The sequence below is a fragment of the Ovis aries genome, chromosome 4 (genome assembly GCF_016772045.2).
Source record: "Ovis aries strain OAR_USU_Benz2616 breed Rambouillet chromosome 4, ARS-UI_Ramb_v3.0, whole genome shotgun sequence".
In the NCBI taxonomy this organism is placed as follows: Eukaryota; Metazoa; Chordata; class Mammalia; order Artiodactyla; family Bovidae; genus Ovis; species Ovis aries.
The window spans coordinates 53123851-53149226 of record NC_056057.1 but is presented as its reverse complement, the minus strand read 5'-3'; the positions used below and the strand labels follow the sequence as shown (position 1 = coordinate 53149226).

At 36.8% G+C, this 25376-nt stretch overlaps 1 protein-coding gene and 1 non-coding gene across 12 annotated transcripts in view; both read left to right on the top strand.

The window, feature by feature from the left end:
- The window catches only part of MET (MET proto-oncogene, receptor tyrosine kinase), a 116892-nt gene that overhangs the window by 62532 nt on the left and 28984 nt on the right, over positions 1–25376 (top strand). For all 11 annotated transcript variants that reach the window (XM_060414395.1, XM_042248298.2, XM_060414391.1 and 8 more), the window contains 8 exons: positions 7098–7232; positions 8398–8571; positions 15072–15232; positions 16916–17018; positions 17130–17266; positions 17897–18058; positions 19017–19116; positions 22655–22873. In XM_060414395.1, the coding sequence (XP_060270378.1) occupies positions 7098–7232; positions 8398–8571; positions 15072–15232; positions 16916–17018; positions 17130–17266; positions 17897–18058; positions 19017–19116; positions 22655–22873 (1191 nt within the window). The remainder of the gene's footprint in view (positions 1–7097; positions 7233–8397; positions 8572–15071; positions 15233–16915; positions 17019–17129; positions 17267–17896; positions 18059–19016; positions 19117–22654; positions 22874–25376) is intronic.
- Positions 7781–7852, top strand: TRNAW-CCA (transfer RNA tryptophan (anticodon CCA)). The gene has a single exon. It is a non-coding gene; the product is annotated as a tRNA-Trp (tRNA).

Below are 25376 nucleotides of genomic sequence, written 5' to 3'. Positions count from 1 at the left end.
CCACATAGACAAGCACTCTACCAAATTTGAAATATGGTCATATCTACTATCCTTGTAAAATGTGTATTGTTATGTGTTTATATGTGTTTTTAGTTGATATTGATGTTATTCTAGAGAATTGCAAGAAAAATCTGAAGGAGAATGACTGAAACTAGCATCTGTTGAATTCTCACTGGCTTCCCTATGTTCATTTGCCTCCTTTTATCTTTTTTTCTGCTTTTGTTTTCTTATGTTGTGTATTACCTCACCAATCCAGTTGCATATTAATAAGCTTTCTACAGTTGCTTTCGGTCTGACACTTTTTCACATCACAAGGTTCCTGGCCTATTTCCAGATTCTGAAGTTCTAATAAAATTCCATTTTTGTATAGATTGCTTTAATAACTGAGTAAATTCTGCTGTGTGACAGATTTCACCAAGTGGCATGTTATATATATCAGTTTCATTAGAATAGAAATGCTGTAACAAATGTTTTATTCTTATCTCCCAGCTTTTTCATCAAAGAAGCTATAATATACCTGTGCATCCATAATATCAAAGATGAAAATAAGTACTTAAATGAATACTTTTCATATGAAAAGCACTGATATCCTTGATTTTTTAAAACCGAAGATGAAAATTAGTATTTAAATAAATACTTTTCTTATGAAAAGCACTGATATCCTTGATTTTTTGAAACCAGGTAACTCAATTCATTCCTTATATATCAGGAACATACTAACTATGCTTTACTAAGCAAATAAGTGAGGTAAAGGAAGCTGTGACAGAGAACCTTCCTCTCAAGAACTAAATTTTTAGTAGGAAAAATAGAAACATGTACCTGAGACCTAGAGAAAACAAAGACATAAAAAACAAGGCTATTGAGACTCTCTGAGAGAGGATCTGTTTCTCTGCCACTTGCCTAAGAGAATTCCATTTGGTAAAATTTTATGTAAATAATCCTAAACCATTTAAAGGATCAAAGAATCACCATCACTAAAATCCAGTTTGTTTACAGCAAATAATATTGGAGATGGAGTCAGGAGTACAGCAAAAACTTGGGGACCATCCAGCCTAATCTATCCAAGCAGTGACTTAACTTCTGTAAATGTTTTGACTGCATTGAAGTGCTGAATCTGTGGCCAAGCCTAAGTTTCTACAACCCACGTTTCAATAATACTATGAAGTTTCTGTTACAAAATAGAAGGGACATAATTTTTTTCCCCAAAGACAGCTGCTATACATGAAAAGGAACAGAAGAATGATTTTACTTCCTTCCTACCCTGAAGCCTAAAGGCAAAGTTGCTTTGCAAATGTTTTCTCCCAAGAGTTTGCAGCTGTTTCTGCCTTTCCTATTGTGCTTATGTTCAGCTCTGGCTGGGAATACAAGCTTCAGCTCCAGCTGTTGGGTGCAAAGTGAATCAGGTATTTCACAGTGGTTATTTGATTAGCAAGACTTATATTGTTTAGCTAACAATATTATATGTATGGAAGAGAAGACATTTTTGACATGTTTCTAACATTTAAGCATGTAAGTTATCTCATACAGGTGCAGCTATGTCTAAATATACTGTGTACATATATTCAAGTCTATCTGTAGAGCCATGTCAATGCAGATCTAGATTTCAAAAACAGTTTTTATTTGTGTGATTGCTCTCTTGGGATGCTTTGAAGTAAAATAATATGATAAACACTGTTGGAGATAGTGTAAGTAAACAGTAAGAGCAGGGCTTCTTACAAGTTGTGGAGGGGGTGGGGATGTAGGAAAGAACAAGGCTGGGGAACATGAGCACAGAGTGCAGGGCTACGTGGGAGAGGGGAGCGGGATACTCATGAAGATCACAGGACTAATCACAGGGATTGCCCACATCTCCCCTTCTGAGCTCCTCGTCTAATCTACATCCAAAAACAATGCTTGCTTGATTTTTTTTTTTACAGCATTTATATAAGGCCTTTAATCTCTAGATGCAAGCATTGCTATTAAAATATTTGTGCATGACTGTCAGGCCAGGGAGAGTGAGTGGATGAGGATGGGATGGGGGTGGGGACACACTTTCCAGACTTTTTGCAAGTTCATCTCCACATTCACTGGCTTGTCTGCATACAGTGGCTGCTGCCTGAGCACTGTCATAGATGTCATTCGATTCTTTGGTATCATCCTTCTCTTTCCCCATCCCCTTTTCTGTGATGCTGTTACCACCCATAAGCTCTTTTCTCTTAACTGGACTGGTTGGTCTTAAGCAAGAAAGTTCAAGAGGTAGGGATCACCTAAAAAGACATCCTTAGCTCATGGTCGTTACTTACAACCATTACCTAAAGGATTATGTGCGTAATCAGTGAACCTGAGAGTAATCACTCACTTCCAGTAAGAAAAATCAATTTATTTATTGACCCACTGTCTCCAAATTCCTTCGGTTCCTGTGCCACCATCATGGTATTTCAGTGCTTTGTGCTGAAGCCTGCAGCATGTTACATTTGGGATTACTGCTATTTTAGACTATGTAGACACAGATCATCAACTCATCAGTGCTGCAGGGACACAGCCAAACGAAGTTTGAACTTCCACATTCTCTTCAGAGATTGCTGACTTACCTATCTCCTTTATAAAGTGATCAAATAAAAATATCATCTGCCTTTTTTTTTAAGGCATACATCATTAATTTAGTTACGTCTATAAAGAACAATAACTTTGGTATATTTGTTTAGAAGAAAATATGTTTCATGGATTCTGAGATTTCTTCTGTGAGGAAAAAAACATCTATTGTAAATAATAATTACAGACTTATGTCCATACCAAAAAATTAAGCCCAGTTCATATATAGTCTCCTAAAATGAATTAATGCATGATCTTGAAATATATACATCTTATAAATTCTTATAGCATAGAAATTTAAAATATCATAAGTAATTTGAAACATTGAAAAATGCTACCTTTTGGGTTTTTTGTTGTTGTTGTTAGCAGGGAATAACTGGAATTTCTTATTCAGGTGCTTACTTGAAAGAAATGGAGAGGCATTTTAAAATGAAATATATTTATCAGTAGCCTCTTTGAAATTCAGACAGATATACTCTGTGTATAGATTGACTAATTCTGTAGTCATTATATTTAAAATATTAATTTGAAAGTTTTGGATTTTTAAAATTGTTATGTTACTAGCTTATACGTTTCTTAGATGCTTGAATTTTTTTTACAGAGGTCTCAATTTGGTATTGACTCATTTCTACTCACTTTGACTCATTTCAAAAAGTTGAGACACACACATTGATATTATAATCATAAAGAAAATTGCTATTTGTACATATCCTGGCCTTTGTAGTATTAGGTTGGTATAGAAACACTTGTGCCCATTTACCGAAAAGAGTGACAGAACAAAGCAAAGTTTCATTTAATTCAACTTTTACCGCCTGGTACTTTGTCTTACTACTTCTAATTTTAAGTTGTCAGCACCAATCAGCGATCTCCACTTCATATGTTTCATTTTTTTAGTTCTAGAATGCTCAGTGTTTACCTTGGTTGAAACGAAGCTCTTCGTATCTGATTCCTTTCTAGACAAATATCAATTTCTTTCACATACTTAAGATATAAACCTATTGCTGGTGTTTTAGTCAGTTTGGGCTGCTATAACAAATTAGCATACTAGGTGGCTCTAAAAAACAAACATTTCTTTCTCAGAATTCTGTAGGCTGGGAATTCCAGGATCACGATGCCAGCAGATGTGGTGTCTAGTGAGAGTCTGCTTCCTGGTCCACAGATTGCCATCTTTTTGCTGTGTACTCACATGGTGGAAAGAGGGCAAGAGAACTCTGTGGGATCCCATTTATAGGGCATTAATTGTCAACACAGTAGAAACTCAAAATATAATTGCTAGTCTCTATTTCTTACTAATTGTTCTAAGACTGCCAGGTGAGTTTTCATAAGAATTAAATTTAAATGGTGGATTTTGTTCTGTCCTTAAAAATATCTCCATGACAACCAAAAGGAACTCCTTATTTCTTGCAAACATTGCTTCAGGAGTATTTTGAGAGTTAAAGTGGTTACCCAATTACTTAGAATTTTGGCAAGAAGAGAAAGTGAAGAGTTAATGGTAGAAACACATTCTTGGCATTTTATAGCAATAGGTATCCTTCCAGAGAAAGGGCTAATGATCAGCTGAAAAGGTATTTGCATCTCTGACATGACCTCTGCTCGAAACTCCAGGCAGTCATCTCATTTTTCCCCAGCCTTCCTGTCTTCTCTGTTTCATCTCATTTTTTATACCACGCCACACTCATCCTAGTTCATGATCAAAAGTTGAACTTGTCGCCTGTACTAATAACATTTCCTCTGTGCTATCAGAAACTATTTAGATGTGGAGTCTTTCTCTTTAGGCACACTTAACTTGTACGGCCAAGATGACTGAAACAAGGAGTATTTGGCAAGGCAAACATATTGTGAAATTTGTTTTAATGCTTTGACTCACAAGTGGCTCTTGGGAGCTCAGAGTTGAAGTTTTTTATTGGTGTTTACTCTGGTGCTCCAAGAGTATATTTGAGTGTTTAAGAAGAGGTCAAGCAAACAGTTTCTGACATGAGAGAAAGTTCCTTGGAAACCTGACTTTTTCTAGCTAAAATTCTCTATCATATTTTCTTTATGGAAAATAATAGTACCTACCCTGTAGCTTATTGTGAAGACAAAACAAAATACCTATTTAAAGCACAACACAATGCCTGGCTCAGTTACCATCATATATGGTGTTGTCCAGATAAAGAGTCTTAACAGGTAATGAACCAAATCAATATATCCAAGTTCCAGAGGTGCAAAGAGCATCTTTGTGAAAAGAGAAATATTAATTTTTTCTGGGAAATGGGTATTTGAATGGACTTCAGATATTTGATAAAGTCAAGGGTAAGTGTTAGTCACTGAGTTGTTTCTTACTCTTTGGGACTCCATGGCCTGTAGCCTGCCAGGCTCCTCTGTTCGTGGATTTTTCCAGGTAAGAATACTGGAGTGGAAAACCATTCCCTTCTCCAGGAGATCTTCCCAACCCAGGAATCAAACCCAGATCTCCTGTACTACAGGTGGATTCTTTACCGTCTGAGCCACCAGGGAAACCCAAAGTCAAAGATGATGACTTATTAAATTAAAAAGAGATTGCTTATTATAGATATGGTGAATGATATTAAAGAGATCAGAAAGATAGGAGAAAAAAAGTAGGAGCTCATCCTTAGGTAGGAGGTCTGAATAGAATGTAAGGCATAAGAGAAACAGATGCAAAATTCAAATATCTATAGGAAGGTTCAGAAGGATGAATAATCTCCAGTGAAGTAGAAAGCACAGAATGAGGCAGAGAACAGAATCAGGTTATTAAAAGAGGCTGATATGTTGTTTTGGTTTTTACTTGTGAGAAAAGGAATTTTTTTTCCCTTTGCAGTTTGAAGTGATTGACAACAATCAGAGAAATATTTTTTAAAATAGGGAGCAGGGGAGCATGAGGGGTAGGAAAAACAAGAGGTGATGAGCACCAGAAGTAAGTCAAGATAGAAAAAATTGGTTAACTGAAATAATTTGGTGTAGAAGCTTTAGATGTCTGGTGTTCTGATACTCTGTTTGAAACCAGCACCATTGGGAGGTAGCACTGGTAACTGATTTTTTTTTTTTTTGCATTCCCTACAAAAGTCACAAATAACTATTTGGCCCTAAATCTAGAAATAACAGTAGTTTTCATTCTTTCCCATTCCAACCAAATGACCTTCGGTCTATCTATCACTTAATTTCTGTGCAAATGTAGCCACTCTGCTTAATGGAGTTGTTTTGAACGTGTTGAGTGTTTGGTGTAGAGCAAATGTTTGAAAAAAAAAAAAAAAAAGTCATGATGTTTAACTTTTACAGCGCTGTGTGAACTTGGTTCATTTCTCTATCAACAATCCATTCTGTGGGAGCAAATTAGGGATTTGGGGAATCTTCCCAAATTGTTTCAGAGTAAATAGCTCCTTTATTGTGCTGAAGAAAAATATACTACTGGTTCCCCAGAACATTTTTATGTTGTGTGTTTGTTAGAGTACTAAGCAGTTCGTTCCCATTTTATGGATAAGAAAGCTGAGGTAGAAGTGGTTTATTATTTAATCTCAATCTCACAGATGCCCACATTTATCCCATGATTCAAACATGGCAAACAAATGCCCTTTCAGTGAAATGTAAAAGGGTATTTGGGTGTCAAGCAATTTCATAAAGTTAGTTTCAAGCCCAGAGCTATGCTCAGCATTGTGCACCTTCCTGTAGATCGAACGTTATGGCCTATTTAAGAATGAGAGTGCGTCTAAGCTCTCCTGTAGTCTGAGTGTTCACCTTCTTCTGGTCTTATACCTGGACTTCATTATTACTGGTTTCTAGTGACTAGACTGATGGAAATTTTATAGCTGAGAACCATCCCAAATTAGAAATACCTGACGGCAAGAATGACACCACTCATCAAATCTCCTTTCCAAGACATTGTTAAAACCATCAGGCCTTATTATAAAACCAGGCCAAGAAGCAGAACCTTATTTATAATCAAAGTAATAATGTACGATGGGACAGTGGTTTATAAGAAATGACAGCACATCATTTCAAAGTTAGCTGAGGGCCTATTTCAACCTCAAAAGATCTATAAATATGGCTAAAGGGTAGCAAAGCTGGAACCAGTTCCAGGTCTCCAGACTCCCTGTTCACTACACTTTCCTGTACGTCAAGGGAAGCTGCCCGGTGGGAGGGTCAGAAGGACAGATTTAAAAATAATCCAGAATCCTTGTAGCATAAGTGAGGTCTTCTGGGGTGAGTTTTGGCTCCTCCAGTTCCCAGTACAATCGTGAGCATGTGTCTGCACGTGCTGACTGATTGGCTGGAAGATCTCCTTTCCTAGAAATCATTAAAAGATCATAGGCAAAACTCTGTCTTGGGGGTTCAAATGAATTGTCTTCAAGGCAGGAGATTAGAAGACATATTGATTTACAGTACAATAAACTGTTGGGCATATCGTTCAAACATCCATGAGCTCATCTAATCTGGTATTACCATTATCATCCACGTTCTCCCCTGATAGTATATTTAAACTGAGCTTGTTGGACTGTTGGACTAAGAGTGCTTCCTGGTTTGTTTCTCAGGTTGTGGTTTCTCGATCAGGATCATTAACTCCTCACGTGAATTTTCCGCTGGATTCCCACCCTGTGTCTCCAGAAGTGGTTGTGGAGCACCCGCTAAACCAGAATGGCTATACACTGGTTGTCACTGGGAAGAAGGTAAGCCCTGTTCCATAGGAAGGTTCCATCAATGTGGTTCCTCCTGAGTGGATATTTACAGCCATTGTCACCTGGTCCTTTTTAACTTCTCCCTTCATCTGGATTTACCTCTCTTCTATGAAGCTCTTTCCCGAGTATTCCAGACATTTCCTAAAATCAAGTTAAATTTTTCCTTGGGGAAAATTGGACCTATGGAAGGTCATCTTCATGAGGTAAACTTCTCCTTTTGTCCTATATTTCTCAATGAGAAACACAAACACACAAAATGAGAATTACAGTCCTAAGGGCAGAACTCTAGTGCAGGCAGATAACTCCTGAAGTGTACGTTAGAAGAGATTATGCTGGCCAGTAATCCCTTTTCCCTGAGAGGAGGTGCATTTTGGTGCCAGAATGATATGTAACCTTACTTAGAATTTCCCAGAGGTTCAAGTGTGTTTTCCAGCAGCTTAAATTATACTCTCTTGTTATTTTAAAATCATCTCAGCAGGGGAGGGATAAATTGGGAGATTGGGTCTGACATGTATACACTACTATGTATAAAATGGGCTTCCCTGGTGGCTCAGAGGTTAAAGCACCTGCCTCCAATGCGGGAGACCCAGGTTCGATCCCTGGGTTGGGAAGATCCCCTGGAGAAGGAAATGGTAACCCACTCCAGTATTCTTGCCTGGAAAATCCCATGGATGGAGAAGCCTGGTAGGCTAAGGACCTGTTGTATAACTACAGGGAATTCTACTCAACAATCTGTAATGACCTGTATGGGAAAAAAATTTAAAAAGAGTGGATATATGTGTATCTCTAACTGATTCACTTTGTTGTATAGCAGAAACTAATACAATACTGTAAATCAACTATACTCCAATAAAAAATTTTTTGAAAAGTAAAATCATCTCAAACTTTCCCCACTAAATAGAACCTCTAACATTGTGTGATAATGCTTGTGTTCACTGGACAGTAATAGTTACTTTTATCACATATGTGCCAAAAGTGGAGGGAAGGAAAAAAAATTTAATCACATTAGCATTATTACATGATGTGCACGCATAAGTGGCATCTCTGTTAGACTCTGTAAAATTATATTTATATGTATCTTTGATGTATTTAGTTTTTATTTAACAAGCAAACAAAACCCTCCTCTGGAAGCTCTTTCCATCACTTCTCTTCACAGATCACCAAGATCCCGCTGAATGGCCTGGGCTGTGAACATTTCCAGTCCTGCAGTCAGTGCCTCTCCGCCCCTTCCTTTGTGCAGTGTGGCTGGTGCCATGATAAATGTGTGCGATTGGAGGAATGCCCCAGTGGAAGGTGGACTCAAGAGACCTGTCTGCCAACAATCTACAAGGTAGGAGTCTCTGTCAACTGTCGTATGTGTTTTGTTTTGGAAAGCATAAATCCCATGGATTAAAAAATTCAAAAATCAAACTATTCATTTTCTGTGAAGCATCAGCCCAAGCACCACCTCTCTCCCTCCAGGTTCTCCCTTTAGGGTGTCTTTGGGCACAAGCCCCTGGACCCTGCACTGGAAGTGCTTGCTTCACACTCTCCTTGAGCAGTTGCTCTCCCTTAGCAGATATGTGAATAAAAGAGTAAAGTGGCTAGAGGGCAACACTGCTCTGCGTTTCCTCACACTGGGACCTGTTCCATTCTGACCTGCCCATTCTGATTGCTCACCAGCTACTTTATCTATCAGGTGCCCAGACATAAGACTCCATCATACATAGGGATCTAGTCATCATTACACAGAACCCTAACCTGGACCATGCAAGCTAGAGGTCCAAGACATGCTGGAGCAGGCAAACAGGGGGTTTTGTTCCTTCTAATGCATAGATGGTGGCTATCGCATCATTGATGAGAGCAGAGGTTACTTCTCAGGGCAAGTTGGGAGGCAAGTGGATGGTGGACACATAGGTAGCTGTGCGCCTTCTCTCAAAGTTCATGGAAGAGAAGTAAAGACACAGCTGATAACCTCACTAACTTCTATACTCTGCAAGCCAATTCATTCTTTAATTCATTCCAGAAACATTTATTGAGTGCCTACCACACAGCTGGCTTTCTTCTAGACAATGGGGGGACACATTCCCAAACAAGACAAAAGTGCCTCCTGCTCTTAGAGAACTGAGCTGCTAGCAGTCGACTTTGGCCATGATATTGTAGACACACTCTCTGTTGCCTTGTTTGCTTAAGCATGTATTTGGCACTCTGAAAATCTCCATGGCAATTTGTAAAAATTTCTTGATTCAAATACATTTTGCTTGAAGCTACTAACCTGGTAAGGACTCAGTGTGTGTTTTCTCTGCCTGCTTGTGGAACAGTTGGACTTTGGTAATAATAAATGATGCATGTGAAAAAATCAAGTTAAAGATCTTGGTCGGTCGCCTGGTTCAAGCCCAAGTAAACAGAGTGTGCAAGTTAGAACAGGATCTGCCCCCAAGCACATGGCTGTTTTCATTTAGCTACGGTTTGGGCAAAGATTTGTACTGGGTGACTGGGTTTTAAACCAAATCATTTTTTGTTAGGTGTGACACAATTATTAAGCCTCAGTTTGATCAGCTAGAGAATAAATGAGAAGATATTACAACAAATTTAAATCTGTAGTGTTTATGCATTTTTTGTGTGTTTAATACACTTTTAAAACCACATGCAGTTTTATACTTTTAAAAACACGTAGCTTTGGCAGTTTGAGACACCAGGAATCTGAATGCAGCTATTCCATGAAAGGTATGGGGAGTGTGTGTGTGTGTGTTTGTGTGCACGTATGCATGTGCAATTAAATCACAACAATTTCATTTCAAAAACAGCCAACCTGCTGTTTTAAATAAAGAGCAGATTGATAACCTTTACAAATGAAACATCTAATTTTGACCAGTTTACCACCTTTTGTTATTAATATTAATGAAAGCTACATTAAAATGGTTAAAAACAGTAAATATTTTAGAATTTTCTGGAACCAGACTCTCTCATAATGTTTGAATCTCCCCTCCTCCACCTTCCCTAACTCCAGCACTCTTAACTGGAAATTTTTAAAAGGTTGGGTTGTATCACGCACAATTCACTGAGGCTTGGGCTGTACAGTTAGAAAGAAAGTAGTGCAGCTGAGTCCATAAATCCCTTTTGGTTCATAGTTGTTAGGAAGATTTCATGCTGCACTAGAGCGTGACATTTAGCATTCTTACTGCAAAGAATAAGACAGATTATTCATCTTTTTCTTATCTGTCTTAAATGCTGCAGGCATAAAACCCAGCTAATGTGTAGAGTTTCACTTTCCTATAAATGTAAGTCAACCTGCTTTTCAAGGTACATGATGTTCAGTGGCTGAGATTCTCTGCAGTTCCACGTATGAAATATTTCAGGAGTGCAAGCCCGTTATTTTGTTTCAAACATGTTATCTGATCTTGTACTTAAAGAGCAATGAAAAATGCTTCAGAAAAGAAAGAGCACTTTCCAATGTATTCTGAATTTATTAGGATAAAATTGTCATATCTTGTAGGATTAGAGTTCAGTCCCGTGAGACAGTAAAACAGTTTATTAATTGATCAGAAGACTCAGATAAGTAGCAGCAGTGATATCTTGTGAGAGACATGAGATATTTTATCTCTTTTCTGCAGCACACTGCCACCAATATATTTGTGACATTTACTGAAGAGACAGATTTTAATTTTCCAAGGTTGTTGTTGTTTTAATTTTCTCATGTATTATCCTGATGGGTTTTGAAAACATGACCGTTTAAATCATTTTCACCTGTTTAAGGACAATAGCTATTTTTGTGGCTATTTCTACCCTATCCAGATCCAGCCTCTGTGGCTTTATGCCGTACACTCATTTCCTTCTCACAGAGTTTCTCTACCCTCAGGATAACACAGTTTGCCAGCCCATTGTTGGTTCTGTCCCAGGGTGTGTAGTCCAAGATTGTGTCTTTCCTTTTCCCCCGGAAGAGTGAATGTTACCCCATAAGCTAAGGCAGAATAGCTCAGTTGCCTGCCTCTAATTTTCAGCCAGGAGAGCAAAGCTAAGAAAAGCTGGCCTTTCAAATCCTGATGATCTCACAGAGGTTTTATATTAATAGCACGCATGTCTGTTGCCAGCACACCAATTGAACAGTTCTCAGTGTCTTTTCTGAAATCATCACACAATCCCTTTGTCTTATACAGAAAGTGATGATGAAGTAGAGTGACAGACTTCAGTTTTTACATAGAAAGGGGAGATCTAGGCAGTGGGATCGGGCCAACATCAGCCTGAGGCAGCTGTTTTCAGTGGGGAAGACTCCTCATTAAAAGAGGAAATAACAGCTGTGTGACAGCCTCAGGCTGAAGAGAGCCCTGGAGGGTTAGATGTCTTTTTCTCTCCTACTGAATTTCTAACATAATAATAAACAGATTTTTTTTCTAGCAACTCTCATTGGCTAGACATGGACGAGGTAAATTTTCATGAAAGGCACAACTGTATAATGGATTTCATGGGTAAAGCAGCTATATAAAGGCATTAGGCTAAGACTTTTACAGGGGTTTGACAACAAGGGTATGACGTTAGTTTGTGATTATTTACTTGGGAGGGATGGTAACATTTGCAGATTTGAATTTTGCTAAAAGCTCTTCTAAAGTATAGAAGAATCACTTTTACACTTTCACTAACCAGTCTTTAGCAAATACCCTTACTGATTTTTGAGTTGCCTGTATAGCAGTGCTGTTTTCCCACCATTGTACTTTACAGCACAATTTACAATATGTCCCCCCAAAAGAGCATTTCCTTTCTCAATTGTCACAAAGCTGCTGAGGAGAAGCTTATTTTTAACATGGAAATTTGTTTTAATAGTTTTAGCCTAAAAATAGTTGTCTTGTAGACTTCATAAGAGCCTAATGCTATCTTATATCACAGTTGCCAAATTTTTATTAATGAATTTGTTTTACTTTTAATACACCAAAGGTAAGCCTGCAATAATAAAAGGAACCTATTATTATTTAATACTGAGCCTGAAGTAAATAAGTCAGTCCTAGAAATGAAATATACAATGATGCCAAAAGAAATAATTAGAAACATTGCTATAATACAGATCATACTTGAGGCCCGCTCCAATTCTGTTTTTATCTATTTCTAACAGAATATGTTGACTATATTAAATGTTACATCGTTTTTAGCTTGTTAACTAACCAGCTGATATATATCAAATAGTGACTATATTTAAAGGAAAAAAATGGTAGTTAGTAATAAATGTGAATTAAGAATAAGTAATTAAGTATTAAATAAAATAAGTTCAGTTATTCATTTATTGATGCCTGGCACATAGCAGATGATTTATAAATAAATAGTGAATGAATGCAATCCATATCAAGCTACCAGCGATATTTTTCACAGAACTAGAACAAATAATTTCAAGATTTGTACGGAAATACAAAAAACCTCGAATAGCCCAAGCAATCTTGAGAAAGAAGAATTGAACTGGAGGAATCTACTTGCCTGACTTCAGGCTCTACTACAAAGCCACAGTCATCAAGACAGTATGGTACTGGCACAAAGACAGACATATAGATCAATGGAACAAAATAGAAAGCCCAGAGATAAATCCACACACATATGGACACCTTATCTTTGACAAAGGAGGCAAGAATATACAATGGAGTAAAGACAATCTCTTTAACAAGTGGTGCTGGGAAAACTGGTCAACCACTTGTAAAAGAATGAAACTAGATTACTTTCTAACACCGCACACAAAAATAAACTCAAAATGGATTAAAGATCTAACTGTAAGACCAGAAACTATAAAACTCCTAGAGGAGAACATAGGCAAAACACTCTCCGACATAAATCACAGCAGGATCCTCTATGATCCACCTCCCAGAATTCTGGAAATAAAAGCAAAAATAAACAAATGGGATCTAATTAAAATTAAAAGCTTCTGCACAACAAAGGAAAATATAAGCAAGGCGAAAAGACAGCCTTCTGAATGGGAGAAAATAATAGCAAATGAAGCAACTGACAAACAACTAATCTCAAAAATATACAAGCAACTTATGCAGCTCAATTCCAGAAAAATAAACGACCCAATCAAAAAATGGGCCAAAGAACTAAATAGACATTTCTCCAAAGAAGACATACAGATGACTAACAAACACATGAAAAGATGCTCAACATCACTCATTATCAGAGAAATGCAAATCAAAACCACAATGAGGTACCACTTCACACCAGTCAGAATGGCTGTGATCCAAAAATCTGCAAGCAGTAAATGCTGGAGAGGGTGTGGAGAAAAGGAACCCTCCTACACTGTTGGTGGGAATGCAAACTACTACAGCCGCTATGGAGAACAGTGTGGAGATTCCTTAAAAAATTGCAAATAGAACTGCCTTATGACCCAGCAATCCCACTGCTGGGCATACACACCGAGGAAACCAGAATTGAAAGAGACACATACACCCCAATGTTCATCGCAGCACTGTTCATAATAGCCAGGACATGGAAGCAACCTAGATGTCCATCAGCAGATGAATGGATAAGAAAGCAGTGGTACATATACACAATGGAGTATTACTCAGCCATTAAAAAGAATACATTTGAATCAGTTCTGATGAGATGGATGAAACTGGAGCCGATTATACAGAGTGAAGTAAGCCAGAAAGAAAAATACCAATACAGTATACTAACACATATATATGGAATTTAGAAAGATGGCAATGATGACCCTGTATGCAAGACAGCAAAAAAGCCACAGATGTATAGAACGGACTTTTGGACTCAGAGGGAGAGGGAGAGGGTGGGATGATTTGGGAGAATGGCATTGAAACATGTATACTATCATGTAAGAATCGAATCGCCAGTCTATGTCCGATGCAGGATACAGCATGCTTGGGGCTGGTGCATGGGGATGACCCAGAGAGATGTTATGGGGAGGGAGTTGGGAGGGGAGTTCATGTTTGGGAACGCATGTACACCCGTGGTGGATTCATGTCAATGTATGGCAAAACCAATACAGTATTGTAAAGTAAAATAAAGTAAAAATAAAAATTAAAAAAATAAAATAAAAGCCTTAAAAAAAAAAGTGAATGAATAGGGGTGTCCCTGGTGGTTCAGTGGTAAAGAATCTGGCCTGCAATGCAGGATACCCAGGTTCAATCCCTGGGTTGGGAAGATCCCCTGGAGGAGGGCATGGCAACCCACTCCAGTACTCTTGCCTAGAGAATCCCCATGGACAGAGGAGCCATGCAGGCTGCAATCCATAGGGTCACACAGAGTCAGACACGACTAAAGTGGCTAAGCAGCAGCAGCAGCAATGAATGAATGAATGGCATATATGTATTAAATACCATATACGTGACTGATATTCTGATAGCTGTTAAATGCAACTGTGAAAACACTGGGTACAGGAAGAAGTATTTTAACTGTGTGACTTTCTCGTCTGGGTGGGGAATACCATAGCAACAATATGCATGTAGCACATACCCAGCTGGTGCTCAGAACAAGGCATATATCGGTGCTCAGCTTCTAGGCCCCAGGAAGGAGTTTTGATCAGAGTTCAACCTAGAGGCCCAGATTATATAAGCATATAAAAGTATGGGTTATATAAAATGTAAAATTTGGGCCCAAAGTGTATCTGCTTCATCCCAAAAAGGCCTTTCATCCCCACCTAGGCTGAATTTGCCCTCTCTCCTATCTCTGAATCTTCTGAAAACAGCTTGTTTCATCAACCTGACAAATAGTTTTAATGTTTGTTCCAGATTCTCTGAGATTTGTGTCCTTTTTTCCTTCAGTGAAAATTCAATTTTTTTTGAGGATACATATTTTGTCCGTTTTCCACACATGTGAAAGATAATAATGTACTCGCTTTCTTTAAGTTCTATATTGTCCTTATAGGTTTTTCCAACTAGTGCCCCCCTTGAAGGAGGGACAACACTGACTGTTTGTGGCTGGGACTTTGGATTCAAGAGGAATAATAAATTTGACTTGAAGAAAACCAGAGTTCTCCTTGGAAATGAGAGCTGCACCTTAACCTTAAGTGAGAGCACAACAAACATGTAAGGACCTAAAGACACTTGGCCAGGGTGTGGTTGGAAGACAGGTTTTAGTTTTGAATGAATACTTGTAAAACTTGCCCCCAAAGTCCATCTCTTGAGTTAAAAAATGTCTTGGTCCACCACTCCCCTTGTGGATTTATTTTGTTTTTAAAACTATTTACTCACCAGGATTAAGGAGGGAGAAAGTGACATTACTCAAATGAAGAAAAGAAAAATCTGGCATTGGGAATTTTTCAACCATTTTTGTAACAACTGTTGAGAAATTGTCTGGGTAGATTTGAAAGAGTAGCACTGGTTGGGGTCAGTTCATCTAAAGTCTTCAATAGAGAGACTCTTTCCAACAGTTTTTTCTATAAAAATCAGAGAAGAGCTCAATAGAGACCCTCTTTTCTAAATTCACTTTCTGAATCTCAGAAATGTAGTGAAGCAGCTGTATCATACTTTTGAGACTCATTGTTTTTGATGAGTTTATATTTAGCTGATCTTTATTGACACTGCAATGAAAAATTAAAATGTTAGTCACTCAGTCGTATCCGACTCTTTTCGACCCCATGGTGTGTCCATGGAATTCTGCAAGCAGGAATACCGGAATGGTTTGCCAGGAAAGAGTATATCTCATGTAGTCATTCCCAAACCTCAGGAAATAGCAATGTTATCCCTGTTTTACAAAGTGGTAACTGAAGTTCAGAAAGGTAGATTAGTAGAGGTAATTCAGAGAGTAAGAGCTGAACAGGCCTTCAAACTCAGCTCTCTTGATCCAAGACCTGTGCCTGTTCTATTATATCCTACTTGTAACTTCTATAAGATCTGAATTCCATAATGAACCTCTGAGCCACCAGGGAAGCCCATAATGAACAGAGAACCCAGAAATTTTTAGTTATGTAGTAACAATAACCAAACATTTGAAGGTTTATAGTTTGACCTATTCTTTCAAAGTGGTTAATTTATACCTAGTAGAATTCCTTCCAGGGTTATGCAAAGATCTAAATCTACTCATCTTATTTTACTGAGGCCAAAGCGTCAGTTAATGTCATACTTGTTTAGCTTAATGGCAAAAAAATTCATTCAAGAAATCCCCCTTGTAAGTTCTTGCTCATTGCTTATAAATTAGAGCCTATAAAAGGGAGACACAATTCATCCTCATTTTTAAAAGTTTCTTAATAAAGCAAATTGTACTTTTTAGGATTATAATAAGATTATTAATTTAAAAATAATTTTGTGGAAAGCCTATCTTTATTTTATCATTACTGTTATTAAATAAATGTGTATAACCACAAAAATGCATCTTTTGACATACTTTGAAGAAGAGATTTCTGCTTAGTTGTAATTAGCCCATTGTTTCATATGCTGTCAAAATAACATTTCTGTAAGTATGCCAAACATTATGCCTACAATTGTATAGGAATAGACTGAGATTATTATGAACTTTTCAGTTGGTGAGTTCTACATCGATGATGTTTAACATTTCCTGTTTTGTCTGTATGAATAATACAAGACAGTCAATATAAATTTTAGCATAATAGTACAGAAATAGAGCTATACAATTTTCAGTCTTGATGCTTACTTGGAAACTCTGCTTGCTATTTAGAGTAGTCAGCTCACTATTTGGAGATAATAACTCTTAATATAAAACACCCAAGCCAGAAAATGCCTTTGGACTTATATAAAACTTTGCTTTTTCAGGTTGAAATGCACAGTTGGTCCTGCAACGAATGAACATTTCAATATGTCCATAGTTATTTCAAACAGTCGTGGGTCAGTACAGTATAGTATGTTTTCCTATGTGGTAAGTCTAGGCATTCGTTTTCTCATGAACTAGGATATTTAATTATTACTTAATGTACTTAGAGTTATAAAATTAACAGGTTATTTTATTTTGTTTTTATCTCTCATTCAGGATCCTATAATAACAAGTATTTCTCCAAATTATGGTCCAAAAACTGGTGGCACTTTACTTACATTAACTGGAAAGCACCTAAACAGTGGAAATTCAAGACACATTTCAATTGGTGGAAAAACATGTACTTTAAAAAGGTGTTGTAGTTTGTCTTTTGTTTCATCAGTCAAGTTGGATTAATATTTGTACCTAACAAATCAAGAAAATATTGTTCTTTTGTGGCAAAAAGTCAAGAGGTTTATTATTTACTGTCCTTACCTTAAAAGACTTCTTCTTCCCAAATCCCTCTACTCCTTTTTGCTGTTTTTTCTTCCCTTCCCTTATGGTTTATTAATTCCACCTTCTTTATTGTTATACTGAGTATCCCACCTATGCTATAAGCTGTGAGGTTCAGTTAATTGACAATAAACATTTCCGTCAAGATTTACAATTAGATCAGATCACTTTGGGGTGGTGAGAGCCATGAGGGAGACTAGGTTAGAAAGTTATGTTTCTGCTTCTTAAGAGATGGGAAAGCTTAAATCAAGTACCAAAACTTTAAAAATTGCTTAAAATCCCAAATGTTTTTAAGTCAGGTAGCTTGCCTACAACAGAGCTAAGTCTGGGATCTAGTCAAATACAAACACCCTACATTAAAAAGAGCTTTTTTCCCCCTAGAAATTCCCATTTAGGTGCTATTGACTGATATCCTTTTTGACTTATGGATATAATTCTAACATATGTGTGTCTTTAATAACAAAGATCCATTTTCTTAATTTTTTGTTCAGTGTTTCATATAGTATTCTCGAATGTTATACCCCAGCCCAAAGTGCTCCAACTGAGTTTTCTGTTAAATTGAAAATTGACTTAGCCAACCGAGAGGTGAACAGCTTCATTTACCGGGAAGACCCCATTGTCTATGAAATACATCCCACCAAATCTTTTATTAGGTAAGTAAAAGTTTCTGATGGGTATAAGAAAGTAATAAACTTGAGAATGATTGGCTGTCAAATAGTCAAAAGGAAGATAGTTTTATCTCTGGATTTGATACTATTGCATTTCTTTTGAAGAATACCTTTCCAATTCAGGAGTGAAAACTACAGTCAGGTTCTGAGTACAATTTGACTTTATCAGTGCTAGTTCATGCCATTTTATCCTAGTCTAAATTTACTGAACATCATAGTATTTAAGCTGAACATCATAGTATTTAAGCACTTATATTGTGTACATTTTAACTCTTTACTAACCTTAGTGCCTAAGAGTGGAATCACCTTTTTCTGTCACTTTTACAGTGTATTTTTCCTTACCTAATTTACACACAACTTTTCCCTATACCAGTGTGTTAATCACTCAGTCATGTCCAACTGTTTGTGATCCCGTGGACTATAGCTTGCCAGGGTTCCTCTGTCCATGGAATTTTCCAAGCAAGAATACTGGATTGGGTTGCCATTCCCTTCTCTATGAGATATTCCTGACCCAGGGATCAAATCCAGGTCTCCCACGTTGCAGGCAGATTCTTTACTGTCTGAGCCAATACCAGACTCCCTCTAAATCATTATCTCACTGGACCCATTTCAGTCTGCCTTATTTCTGTTATTTCAATCAGTCTAGCGACAGTAGTTAAATTCATTTTTCTTTGTATTTTTTTCAGACAGGAAAAAATATTTCTTTTGTGTGTTTGGTGAATAAAAAGAGAAATTCATTCCTTCAGCTTGTGAAATAATGAATTTTTAAAATATTTTCGGGTGAAATAAGTTATTTCCAAAGAAAATTTACCACTGAACTTTCATTTGACTTCAATTTCGCTGTAACTTGTAGTTACTACATGTGATTTAATTTCATTTCTCTCTTAAAATACTTGATAGAGAAAGAACCTCTCATTGCTATTTTTCTATTTTATTTTGCCAGTGGTGGGAGTACAATAACAGGTGTTGGAAAAAACCTGAATTCAGTTAGTATCATAAGGATGGTAATAAATGTGCATGAAGCCGGAAAGAACTTTACAGTGGTAAGTCCTCTACATGATAGTTGTGCTTAGAACTCTGCATCTCTGCCTCTGCTGCCTGCTTTCAGGGTACCAGAGACATTTCAGTTTTGCCTTTAATGTCTGCTAGTTATCTTACCTGCAATGTAGTCAGTAGGATTTTTTTAATTCAGTGACTAAAAATATCTAGTCTCAGGCTAACAGAAAACACACTCACACATAATGTTTAGACACAAATAATGATTATCAACTTAAGGCAGTGTTTTTTAAAAAGTCAGTACAAATGCAAACTACATCATCCCTGTCTTAGTCTGTTCAGGGTTCTAAACAAAAATACCATAGACTGAGTGGCTTACATAGAAAACATTTATTTTTTCTCATAGTTCTCAAGGTTGCGAAGTCCAAGACCAGGGTGCCAGCAGATCTGGCTTTCTGGGGAGGGCCTGCTTCCTGGTTTGCAACTGATTATGTTCTCATTGTATCCTCACATGGAAGGGAAAGAAAGAGGAAGCAAGCTCTCTTGTGTCTCCTCTTATGAGGGCACTAATTCCATCATGAGAACTTCACTCTTATGACCTACTTACCTCCCAAAGGCCCCATCTCCAAATCCCATCATGTGAGGGATTAGGGTTCCAAATATGAATTTGAGGAGGATGCAAACATTCAAACCATAGCATTTCCCTATCCTCCTTTTTATAATGCCCCCTAGAACATCAACCTTTTTGGTCTAATAAAACCCCTGGGTAAAGCCTTTACTCTTGCCAAAGCATCCATGTCTTCCTAAGTGGTACGGTGTTTTCTTTCATATCCCTTCTTAACCATGCCTCTTGTCCTTTTGTTAGCATGTTATCAAATAATGAAAAAGAGCATTAAAATACTTATGTCCTAGAATGGGTATGATGTGTAACACTTCTTCACCTTTTTTCTTTAATTTGCAAGGTCCATCAGAATTTAACTGAATTCCTCCTTAAATTGACCTATTTTGTGCTCTGACAGTTTGGGGTCACATTGAAGTGGCAGTTTTACTTCAGACTTCAGGAAGTTTGGAGTTATTTATGAAGATTATATGTTTTGTTGTTTTTCTCTGATATAAAATATCCATAATCTAGTCAGACTACACACAACTTAGAATGAAAGTTCTAAGTGCCCCCTCTCAGGCAGGGTCTTGATTGGGGAGGTAATAGATTGAATTACAGCACTTCCTTTTAGATTCTCATCCAATATTTCTTGAAGGCTAAGGCCACAGTGTGCTTTAATTACAAAAACCAATTTCGGGCTAAAAATGTCAAGCCAAATCACCAAACAATAAGGTCATCTCAAATAAGATTTTTCTTGACCTTCTCAATCAGCCACATTGCATCACCTCTAAAGAGTATTATTAGATTTTTATAATATTCCTGAGAGATTATACTCTAGGGAGTCCCCATATGAAGTAGAGAGCTTTGAAACCAATCCCTGCACATGGCCACAAACAAAGTTAGAATACCACCACTATTAATTTAAAGGACATCAGTTCTCCACAACCAGGCATAGCAATTTTTCATTAACCAATAAAAATAACAATAACCCCCTTTGGTGTTGGCATGCAACTTTTTAAAGTAGAAGTCTGAGAAATTATTAGTTTATCTAATTCACACTGAGGTTACATTATTAAAATCATGACAGATTTCTTCCCTCTGCCTCACCAACATTATGATGACACATGACATCATTCGTTCATTTGTAATATGTAGTTTTTAAAAACCTCCTAGGTGTGACAAAGAAGATTGGAACAACAGTAGAAGATTAGAATCTTGTCCGTTTGCATATCTGGAAATGTAAACTTTGTTATTTTAGCCACAAAGATATTAAATAGAACAATGGATTCAATTTGGACAGGAATGAAAAATTCAGTGGGTCTATTTGACTATTGTTTGCAAAAAATCTCATAAAGAGACCCGTGTTCTTTCCATATTCCCTGCTTCTTGTAGAATCTGAAGCTGACCATGATGAATTGAAGCCATTCATTATTTAACAGATGAAAACTCTTGTTCAGGTCTGATTTAGATTTACTGATCCAGCCAGAGTAAATTTCCAGTCTAACAAATTCAAATCTTTTAAAATAAAAATATTGATCATCTTCTTAACAAAATGCATATTAATTTGTTATCATACATTATGCCCCAGAAGCCAGAAGTTTGTTAATTTTCAAGTTTCTTGTTACATAGAAAATTATTGTAATAGCAGTAAAGTTGTTCATTTCCGTTTTTCAAGACCATAGGATAGCTTTTAGCATTGTCATATGGATTTGATACAAAACTAAGTAATATTTTATACCAATTATGTCTGTATATAATTTTTCTTCATCTGCATATAGCACACATTTTTCAATATAGAACAATTTTTAAGTCATTTTTAAAAGAAAATATCAAATATCCAATTTTGTTTGTGCTTTTTCTGTATATCCTGAGTATTATTCTATTGTGGACATAAGTAATTGTTTTATCTCCAACTCTACTTGTCAAAGAAAAGGAAATCTAAGGGATGTTGTTGCTTGTTTGTCTTTTCCTTGGGGGGAAAAATGCAACCATTTAACCTTAAATGCACTACTTTGTGTTGCTGGTTTCATCTAAGCACAATCAAGAGGAAACCACATTTTCCAAACTTCTATAAATCAGAATTATAAAGGGGAAATTTTTTAATGAAAGATGAAAGGACATGAAATAATGATAGAGGAACCTTTGTAAAATAGAGAGGATAGGAAAAGTTTGACCAATGTGGAATACAGAGTGAACAAGAAACCACACAGCATGGGAGTCATGTGAATTTTAGAGCCAGTAGTCTAGGATTTATGTTCTTTACTTTGCTACTCAGAGCTTTGTGACCTGGTCTGATTATATCAGCTCAAAAAGCTCTAGCACCTACCTCATAGGACTATTGTGAGAATTAAATGATGCCAGCCTTGTGAAATATTTTGCACAGAACCTGGCACTCAGTAATTGATAGCTTAAAACACACTAATAAGATGATCTTACTACATAATTAATTATAGTGTGAACCATATGGTGCTTGGCAGTTGACAAAGCACTTTGCCTTGTAGTATTCCACACTGTGAATAACATTTTAATGTTAATTTCTAAATGAGGTGAGTTTCCAAGTGAGGGCTTTGCCCTAATTCTTAAAGCTTGATTTAAAGCTAAGATGCGAACAGGACTTAAATTGCATAAAGTTCAGCTTCCCACTCTGCAATAGCTGTTTCATAAGCAGCCACCCTCCTGGTGACTGTCCTATCTTCTTAAGTAAGATAAAGTGACAGAGGAAAGAGACAGCTTCAGATAGAATAGCTTACATCTTCCCAGCAAGTGAAGCTTTGTAGCTCCTTTAAGGCTGGATTGTTTAGATAATCTTACATCCGTCAAGCTTCCAGAAATGTGTTCTTCAACATCAGTGAGTTAAATGGAGATTTTTTTTTCCTATAATGTATATTTTCAATTGATTGTCTGAAACAGTGAAATGTGAAAGTTGCTATTGATGATGTCAAGCTGTGTTCTGTTTACGGTGAATAATTGATGTCTCACTGTAGGCATGTCAACATCGCTCTAATTCAGAGATAATCTGCTGTACAACTCCTTCACTACAACAGCTGAACCTACAACTCCCCCTGAAAACCAAAGCCTTTTTCATGTTAGATGGGATCCATTCCAAATACTTTGATCTCATTTATGTACATAATCCTGTGTTTAAGCCTTTTGAAAAGCCAGTGATGATCTCAATAGGCAATGAAAATGTACTGGAAATTAAGGTAAGAAATGCTTAAAATGCTCTCTTAAATCATCAACTTGCACTTAATTGACTTCATAGCTATGTGAATAAAATTGTTGTGCTTGGTCATTATCTTATATTACATTAGCAAATATCTAAGTTCTGAAAAGCAAATCTTTTGACATAGGACTAAAAGGTATGCATAATCATGGACTGCTTTTTAATGAAGCATTTAAAAATTCTTTCTTAATGTATATAATAAAGAGTAGTAAATGTAGGACACAAATCCTTTAAGTAAGTTGCCTTTGATTTATTCTTCTGCCGATGTTACTTACATATTTCCCTGGACACCTAAATGTGCTCATTACAAGATAAAAGGTAAAAGTCATAAAAGTAAAGACATCAACTGTAATTCTGTACTTCCTTCTGATACTTGGAATTTTGTATCTGGGTGTGGTCATCTCTAAGCTGATTTATAAATGGAGCTGAATTTCCTCTACCTCAGGAATATATTAGCCTCTAAATATAATTTAATTGGACAATAACAAATCACCTTTTCTAAACCAGCCTGTTGCAAATAAAGAATACCAAAACCCCAGAGAGTTTATATGGTTTGACAAGTGATCAGATTGAGGCAGAACAAAGACCAGAATACAACTCTTTTATGTTGCTTCAGTCATTTTTACCTCAAATAGTAATAAAAGAGGCAATATGATCAAAACTTTAATTATCTATAGTCTCAGTCTCTAGAAACAGCAAAATATTTATATTTCAACATGATGTTTTTAGACATGCAGTATTTTTCCCCGAGAGATAACCTGAATACAAATATGAGCAAACACAAAGTAATAGGGTAGTCCTTGTTTAGATGTAATATAAATTCCCATAGATCATCTCCATGTAAGTAAGAGTATGTTTTTGCTAAAATTATTCTGCTTTTTCAACAAGACTTTGTCTACAGCCAAACCCATGTACACATTCACACTCATACAAGTTTACTAACCTCCCAATTGTGTTTTGCACAATAATTAAGCAAGCCCAGCATGAAATTAAATGGAAGCCTGCTTCAGTGAACAGCATGTTTACCATAGCAAAGTTCTTTCATCTGCTTCTTTAATTAGTTTTAGAAAGGGAGAAAGAGCTTTTATCACTTTTTTTTTCAATAAAATTAATCTAGTGTGACCTTTTGCTTTCAACAATTACTGTGTTTGCCATTTCAAAGATTCCATTTGGTTTTTCTTGATGAAAACAAAGGTTTATTTGCAAATACTTCTACACCCAGATAAATTCTATTTTTCTGTTCCTTTATCTATCATGGAAGGATTAGAGAATAATGATTCTTTATCTACCCTTTCTAATAGTCTTACAAGGAGGAGAAAACTTTTTCTATAAATTACATACTCATTATTCAATGTCCTACAAAATTGTTGGACCAGGAAAAATATAATTTGACATCATCCTCAGCCTTTAATGCTATTCTCAACCTGGCCCAAGAGGTCTCTGGAAATAGACACAAGAGACTTTCTTTTCTTGTCTATATACAGAATGACTCTCTTCTCTAACAAAGGTCTAGCACCTGTCATGTCACAGAGTGGCAATCTGGGGAAAATAGGAACAGTTTAGGGGGACTATTTTGGGAGTGTCATGATTTAGTCATCTCCCATATTCAATATTATGTATATGTAGAGAAGATCTAAGCTATTCGAGAATCTTTGTGTCACAGCAGTTTAACCCTTTATCAGTTTCTAAAGTTGACCATATTAAAACCTCTGCCTCTCTGAAATAAGGAGCATAAAGCAAGAGAAGAGAAAAGGCCTCTTCTGGACAAACAGTAAACTGTTTTTAGCGAAAGAAAGGGTGCTATTTTATTTCATGTTGTGCATGTTCAATTACCATTGAAAACATGAATTTGTGTTCCATCAGTGAAAGCACTATGGAGAGAATTGTGTTTAGAGGGAGATTTGCTTCTTTTTGCCAGGAAGAGTTTTGTGCTGCTTAAGCAGCCATGCATATAAGAATTATTTGGCTAAAAAGAGATTGTGATAGTTTCCAGCCCTAGTTGTGAGAATTGCCTTAGTCAGTAGTTGGCCCAATGATTACACCATGGCCAAGAGTGTCAGTCAGGTTTGGGTCAAGAGAACATAATAGAGACTAAATATCAGTCTTCCTCAGCATGAATCAGAAACCCCATAATGTGGGTGGTAGTTTGTATCTGAGGCTTAGGCACCAGTGTGGACAGTGGTCATCAGAAGTAAACATCTCTTTGGGCGTACACATGAAGGCACAGTGTTCATGTCAGCAACAGCTCACGTTTTTGTGAAATTTTAGTTAACACAGTACTTTGACAAATACTGTTTCATTTGAGATTCATGTGGACATATAAGGTTGGGAGGTCAGTGATGATTATCCCCCTTTGCTGCTGCTGCTGCTAAGTCACTTCAGGAGTGTCCTTCTTTATAGATAAGTAAACAGAGGTTTAGAAAGATTGGATAATTTGTCATGGGTCATATAGGGAGCAAACAGTATAACTTGGGCTCACAATC